The sequence below is a fragment of the Salmo trutta genome, chromosome 7, assembly GCF_901001165.1.
Source record: "Salmo trutta chromosome 7, fSalTru1.1, whole genome shotgun sequence".
NCBI classification, from domain to species: Eukaryota; Metazoa; Chordata; class Actinopteri; order Salmoniformes; family Salmonidae; genus Salmo; species Salmo trutta.
This window is the reverse complement of record NC_042963.1, coordinates 31,927,178-31,934,465: the sequence shown is the minus strand read 5'-3', so window position 1 is coordinate 31,934,465 and position 7,288 is coordinate 31,927,178. Positions and strand designations below refer to the sequence as shown.

At 46.1% G+C, this 7,288-nt stretch overlaps 2 protein-coding genes across 2 annotated transcripts in view; one reads left to right on the top strand and one right to left on the bottom strand.

Annotated features, from left to right (window-relative positions):
- Nucleotides 1–512: 512 nt before the first annotated feature.
- On the top strand, nt 513–3,392 carry miox (myo-inositol oxygenase). The gene is made up of 10 exons (XM_029758601.1): nt 513–661; nt 1,161–1,244; nt 1,351–1,431; nt 1,640–1,802; nt 1,880–1,947; nt 2,031–2,140; nt 2,365–2,432; nt 2,527–2,576; nt 2,695–2,807; nt 2,887–3,392. Exons 1-10 carry the CDS (start codon nt 644–646, stop codon nt 2,993–2,995), a joined length of 864 nt encoding a protein of 287 aa, XP_029614461.1. The 5' UTR covers nt 513–643; the 3' UTR covers nt 2,996–3,392.
- The window catches only part of lmf2a (lipase maturation factor 2a), an 18,340-nt gene continuing 14,394 nt past the window's right edge, over nt 3,343–7,288 (bottom strand). The window contains exons 12-15 of the mRNA XM_029758599.1: nt 5,566–5,734; nt 5,336–5,447; nt 5,056–5,164; nt 3,343–4,315 (exon numbers count right to left, since the gene is read on the bottom strand). Of these exons, the coding sequence (XP_029614459.1) occupies nt 3,872–4,315; nt 5,056–5,164; nt 5,336–5,447; nt 5,566–5,734 (834 nt within the window). The 3' untranslated portion in view covers nt 3,343–3,871. The remainder of the gene's footprint in view (nt 4,316–5,055; nt 5,165–5,335; nt 5,448–5,565; nt 5,735–7,288) is intronic.

Here is a 7,288-nt window from a genome sequence, read left to right as displayed (position 1 = left end):
CGCATGATGTTCACCTCTGGTGATCTCTCTCCGTTCCTCTTTTTCAAGCATCAACTATGGATGTTTTTATTCTATTTGTTTTGTTGTTTGTTCTGTTGTAAAAAAGCCAGACATTCCACCACTCAACAGGGGCTCCCGAGTGGTGGAGCGGTCTAAGGCACTGCACCTCAGTGCTAGAGGCGTCACTACAGACCCTTGTTCGATTCCAGGCTGTATCACAACCGGCCATGATTGGCAGTCCCATAGGGCGTTTTGAATTTGTTCTTAACTGACGTGCCTAGTTAAATAAAGGTAAAGAAAATGATAATATATAACACAGAGACAAACACGCACACAAAACTCTCAAGACCAGCCCAAACCAGATACCTGCTGATCATGGTTAAAGACTCACTGTTCTCTCGAGGAAAACAAACACGCTCACACACACGTACACACAGAGTAGTCCAGCCAGATGAACCCCGTTAGTCGTTGTTATCTCAGTGGGGGCTGAGTTAAACTATCACTACCTGTATGCTGTGAGGGTGTATGACATAAGTATTAAACCAGAGGGGTATATACAGGACAGGGTCTGGGGCTGCACTTTAGAGGATCTAGCAGACCCATACTTACTCATACCCGGACGGACTGACGGACTGACCTCACCATGAGGGTCGTCAATATTGTACGTATGACTGTAGAAAAGTAGAACAAATATATTTAGCTATTACAGATGTAGGATCTTCACTTTGATCAGCCTGTTGCAGGAAAACTTTCCTGTAATGCAGGAAATGTAAAGGTTTAAAAAGGCTTCTGAAGTTTTTAATTTACACTGACATTTCAGACTTGATTTTCCCGTACGAAAAATACATCAAGGCCTACAGCATTATTATAATGTAATTAATATAACCCACACATTGCCTGTTTCTGCAGGATTGTTGTAGCAAATGTGTCTGTCTAATGTGTCTGTCTGTATGTGTCTGTCTGTATGTATGTGTAAGTTTAACTTGGTGTTATCATGCATCTGATAATCAAATAAGATTTTGTGTGATCTACTGCTACAGGTTAAATCTTTGTAGATGTCTAATATTTCTATTTGAAACGTAAGGTGTTTTCTATCACATTCGCCATGTTAAGATGTGTACTTTACCTTCTTTGTCTGTCCCTCTGTCTATCGGTTTCAGGGTCCAGACCCATCTCTGGCATACCGTCCCATCTTAGACCTGGAGCAGAAAGACAAGGACAAGACAGAATACAGGAATTTTGAGGTCAGTAAAGCAGTATGATTTTTTACCATGGTTGCAACATAATATTACTGCTGTAAGGCTGGTAATCACAATACATCTGTAATGTGTGTATGTGTGTGCGTAACAGAGCGGGAGTCTGATTGATCGTGTGTATAACACATACAAGCTGATGCACACCAACCAGACCCTGGACTTTGTAAAGCAGAAGGTGAGTCTGTCAAGACAGGTTCAGCGCAAATGCAAACAACTGTGTGTGTGTGTGTGTCAGGAGAGCAGGCTAAACCAACCTGTAATGTTTAACAAGGAGTGGAACTGTGACTGTTAACATGTAAGATGTTATGTAATATCGTCTAATGTTGCAGATAACAATGAACATACTACTCATTAACCTTCCCCACTCCTCCTCTCCTCTGCAGCACTCTGAGTGGTCAGGTTGTGGGCATGCCCAGATGGAGGTGATGGAAGCCGTCATATCTCTGGACCAGCTGGTTGATGAGTCCGACCCTGACGTCGACTTCCCCAACTCATACCACGCCTTCCAGACCGCTGAGGGCATCCGCAGGGAACACCCCCACAAAGGCAAACACACGCACACACACAAGTACGCATACACACATGGTTCACAACTCCTATCCTTATCTCTCCTCCCTCTCCAGACTGGTTCCAGTTGGTGGGGCTGATCCATGACATTGGGAAGATCATGGCTCTGTCAGGGGAACCCCAGGTGAATGCCTCTCAATGTTACCCTGATACAGGTTGTGATGTTAGGCAACGCTAGGCTAACTGCACTGTGTCCCTGTCCTGCAGTGGGCTGTAGTGGGGGACACATTCCCAGTGGGGTGCAGGTTCGAGAATGGCATTGTGTTTCGAGACAGTACCTTCGTGGACAACCCCGATGACAAAAACCCTGCTTACAAGTACTGTTACACTTCTCTTTTTACCAATCTAATCAAAAAGTCTAATCAAACCCCATCATTCACTGCACAACATGCCGGCTACAAGCCAGCCTGGAGAAGTGTTTACATTATGCCATTTATCAGACATGTATATACAAAAAGTTAATGTGCCATCTTACATACATCATTTAGATGGTAACCTCTTATTCACCTCATCACCTCTCTTCCTTCTCCCCCCGCTCTAGTTCTGAGTGTGGGATCTATAAGCCAAACTGTGGGCTGGACAATGTGCTCATGTCCTGGGGCCATGATGGTGAGTAACACAGACATACACACAGTCACCACTGTAAGGCACATGGGCCTGCACAGTAACACTACTGAACTGCTGTCTGTGTTGTTTGTTCCAGAGTATCTCTACAGGGTCATGAAGTTCAACAAGTGCACCATCCCAGAAGAGGTGAGAATGGGGGTCTATGGTTCTACATTAGCAAAGAGAATACAGGTTTACAAAAACTCTGTGGTTCTACTTTAAGACTGCTGCTCAGAGTGTTAACTCCTCTGCTGTCCCGCTCCAGGGTCTGTATATGATCCGGTTCCATTCCTTCTACCCCTGGCACTCCCATGGAGACTACATGCACCTCTGTGATGACAAGGACATGAGCATGATTCCCTGGGTTCGCGAGTTCAAGTACGTCTCACACACACACAAATAGATTTTCTCTACCCTCTCCGCAGTCAGTTTGACCTCGAACATTTGACCCCTACAGTAAGTTTGATCTCTACACCAAGACCACTGAGCTGCCTGACATAAAGAAGTTGAAGCCATACTACCAGTCTCTCATCGACAAGTACTGTCCTGGGGTACTGAAGTGGTGACACACAGATGGGGCAGCCACACACACCTACTCCCACCTCAAATGTTTCATAAACCAATTAAGTATCATAATCCATTTCTTTCCCGCCCTCTCTCACACCTTCATAGAGATCATATCCAGCAGCAACACCAGCCCATCTCCTCAGATATGGGGAACACTATTAGCTTTATCTTCAACAGACCTGGATAGCCTTTACCATGTTGTTGTCATCTGTAAGTCAACTACATTATATTCTAATGACAGAACATTCTAAAAGTGTTTGTTGCTTAGAATGCTGATTACAATTCATATGGTTTACAATTGTCAGATCATTTTGAATTTGTCTAATAATGAAGAACCACATGGATACATTTCCTATCTTTATTATAAATGATACAAAAACATGAACATTTTCCATTCATGGATGTGATGTTTTTTTCAAATGTGGAAAGACACTTGGCAGGAAAGTGCAGCATTGGTGATTCAGTACATTATATCTGGCAGCAAAGCAAAGGACCACAGTGGCAAACCAAACACCCTTTAACACACACACACACACACACACACACACACACACACACACACACACACACACACACACACACACACACAATTAAAAGGACACTGACAAAAACGTTATTTTCTCTTGATTGTAATAATACTATAGATAATTGGAAAACTTTGTCTATTCATTTCAAATAAATTGATTGTCAAATGTAGAACAAAGCATCAACAAAATTCTTTGGTTAGAAGGTTATTGTTAGGGAAAGGCAGACAGGTAGTCAAGACAGGAAGCTTTCTCCTGAGCACTAGGACACCGAGACAGAGTGAGTGGAAGGGAGGGCTACCAAATCCCATGTTCAGGGGTCAGGAGGAAACTCTTCACTTCTTGAGACTGTCAGTCAACACTCCCCTCTTCTTCTTCTCCGTCCTCTTCTTCTTCCACTTCATCTCTTACATCGTTCTCTTCTCTTTCACTCTCCTCGTCTTCCCCCCTTCGCTCATCCTCTTGTGCATCAACCTCCTCCTCCTGCTGCTCCTCCTCTTCCTCCTCCCGCCCCTCCTCCTGTCTTTGTCCTAGACCATATTTGTCGTTGGAATTGGCCTCCTTAGCATCAGGGTGGTGGGGTGTAGCAGTGTGTTTTGGTTCAGCCTTGGCTGCAGTAGGTTTGGTCTTGAGTGTAATTTCCAGCTGCAGTCCCCGGAGCAGACAGAGGGTGACACTGCAGAAGAGGAGGCTCCAGAGCAGCAGGGGGGCAGACACACCCCTCACCTGAGAGCGCACCCACTTCACCACCTGGGGCACAGCTGCCTCAGACACATGCCGAGGGAGGGACTTATCCTACACACACACACACACACACACACACACACACACACACACACGGGTCAGACACAAGGACATACAGGACTCACACACTTAGTGCTTGCTGAGAACTATGGGTAGTTAGTTACAGTGCATTCGTAAAGTATTGACTTTTTGCACATTTTGTTACGTTTATTCTAAAATGGATTAAATAAATAAAAATCCTTAATCTACACACAATACCCCATTATAACAAAGCGAAAACAGGTTTTTAGAGAATAAAACTGAAACACCTTATTTACATGAGTATTCGGACTCTTTGCTATGAGATTAAACAATGTGCTCAGGTGCATCCTGTTTCCATTGATCATCCTTAAGATGTTTCTACAACTTGATTGAAGTCCACCGGTGGTAAATTCAATTGATTGGATAATTTGGAAAGGTACAGAACTGAAATTCTGGTTGAGACTGAACAAATGAACAAAACAGCACAGCAAGTAAGTGAAAGAAATAGGTTTTGATTTTTACTGGTAATGGGGACATACGTAAATGCCAACAAAATAACCTTTTGGTCAGTGTGTGTGTGTGTGTGTTTAAACTATTTAACTGTACTAAAATGCTTAAAAGGCCGCTAAAATTTGAAATAATCGGTATAGTTTTTTTTGGGAAGGAAAATATCAGATATCGTTATCGGTCAAAAATGTCATATCGGTGCATCACTAGCTGTAACGTAACAAAAAGTAAAGGGGTCTGAATACTTTCCAAATGCACTGTACCTTGAGTCCATGCTGGCTAAGCATGCTCTCCAGGAAAGTGTCGCCCAGATACACTGTGGGATAGAACTCCTCTATGTACACCCTCCTCCACCAGCGCTGAGGATACGACCTACAACACACACATAAAATGCCAGCTGTGACACTGACTCGCACGTTAACTGATGATTTCTGCATTTCCTCAAAGATGTCGACATTCAGATTATTGCTGCGCAACATGAATCAACTACCTCATCACCCATCGGTTCTCTGTGTGTATGTGTGAGAGAGAGAATGTACTAACCCATCAGCTAGTGTTTTAGTGAACCAGTATTTGTAGCGGTGAGCTCTGAGGTACATGGGAGGCTGCTGGTGGAACGGGTACTGAGACACATCTGACTGGATGAGCTCAATCACTGGAGAGAGAGAGAGGGGCAAACGTTAAGATATTTTAACAATACAGTTTGTGTTAATGTGGCTGTATTGGCAGTAATGCACTGCCATTAACCTCAAGAAGAAGTGTGTACACCCTACCGTCCGTCTTGCCCTGCAGCAGTCTGTACATTAGGCTGGTGAACCAGGGAGAGTGCGCATGTGTTCCCAGGGCTGCAAACCACATCTGCCAGTCCAGCCGTGGCTGATGAGGGGTGATGACCGAGGGAGGAGCACTGAGGTTCCCTGGCTTATACATAAATTCTATCTCCTAGAGAGCAGAGAAAAAAAAGAGAGAAAGAGAAAGAGAGCGAGCGAGAGCGAGAGAGCGAGAGAAAGAGCGAGCGAGAGAAAGAGAAAGAGAGAAAGAGAGAGCGAGAAAGAGAAAGAGAGAGCGAGAAAGAGAAAGAGAGAGCGAGAAAGAGAGAGAAAGAGAGAGCGAGAGAGCGAGAGAAAGAGAGAGCGAGCGCGAGAAAGAGAGCGAGAGAAAGAGAGAGCGAGAGAAAGAGAGAGCGAGAGAAAGAGAAAGAGAGAGCGAGAGCGAGAGAGCGAGAGAAAGAGAGAGCGAGAGAAAGAGAGAGCGAGAGAAAGAGAGAGCGAGAGAAAGAGAGAGCGAGAGAAAGAGAGAGCGAGAGAGCGAGAGAAAGAGAGAGCGAGAGAAAGAGAGAGCGAGAGAAAGAGAGAGCGAGAGAAAGAGAGAGCGAGAGAAAGAGAGAGCGAGAGAAAGAGAGAGCGAGAGAAAGAGAGAGCGAGAGAGAGCGAGCGAGAGAAAGAGAGCGAGAGAAAGAGAGAGCGAGAGAAAGAGAGAGCGAGAGCGCGAGAGCGAGAGAGCGAGAGAAAGAGAGAGCGAGAGAAAGAGAGAGCGAGAGAAAGAGAGAGCGAGAGAAAGAGAGAGCGAGAGAAAGAGAGAGCGAGAGAAAGAGAGAGCGAGAGAAAGAGAGAGCGAGAGAAAGAGAGAGCGAGAGAAAGAGAGAGCGAGAGAAAGAGAGAGCGAGAGAGAGCGAGCGAGAGAAAGAGAGCGAGAGAAAGAGAGAGCGAGAGAAAGAGAGAGCGAGCGCGAGAGAGCGAGCGCGAGAGAGCGAGCGAGCGAAAGAGAGCGAGAGAAAGAGAGAGCGAGAGAAAGAGAGAGCGAGAGAAAGAGAGAGCGAGAGAAAGAGAGAGCGAGAGAAAGAGAGAGCGAGAGAGCGAGCGAGAGAAAGAGAGAGCGAGAGCGAGAGAGCGAGCGAGAGAAAGAGAGCGAGAGAAAGAGAGCGCGAGAGCGAGAGAAAGAGAGCGCGAGAGCGAGAGAAAGAGAGCGCGAGAGAGAGAGAAAGAGAGCGCGAGAGAAAGAGAGAGCGAGAGAAAGAGAGCGCGAGAGAAAGAGAGAGCGAGAGAAAGAGAGCGCGAGAGAAAGAGAGAGCGAGAGAAAGAGAGAGCGAGAGAAAGAGAGCGCGAGAGAAAGAGAGAGAGAGCGCGAGAGAAAGAGAGAGAGAGAGCGAGAGAAAGAGAGAGAGAGAGCGAGAGAAAGAGCGAGAGAAAGAGAGCGCGAGAGAAAGAGAGCGCGAGAGAAAGAGAGCGCGAGAGAAAGAGAGCGCGAGAGAAAGAGAGCGCGAGAGAAAGAGAGCGCGAGAGAAAGAGAGCGCGAGAGAAAGAGAGCGCGAGAGAAAGAGAGCGCGAGAGAAAGAGAGCGCGAGAGAAAGAGAGCGCGAGAGAGAGAGAGAGAGAGCGCGAGAGAAAGAGAGCGAGAGCGTGAGAGCGCGAGAGAAAGAGAGCGAGAGCGTGAGAGCGCGAGAGAAAGAGAGAGCGCGAGAGAAAGAGAGAGAGCGAGAGAAAGAGAGAGCGCGAG

What these genes read in the sequence shown, in the direction of transcription:
- miox (XM_029758601.1), top strand. An exon ending in CAGAATACAGGAATTTTGAG is followed by an intron (nt 1,245 to 1,350) that starts GTCAGTAAAGCA and finishes TGTGCGTAACAG; the next exon opens with AGCGGGAGTCTGATTGATCG. An exon ending in TGGACTTTGTAAAGCAGAAG is followed by an intron (nt 1,432 to 1,639) that starts GTGAGTCTGTCA and finishes TCTCCTCTGCAG; the next exon opens with CACTCTGAGTGGTCAGGTTG.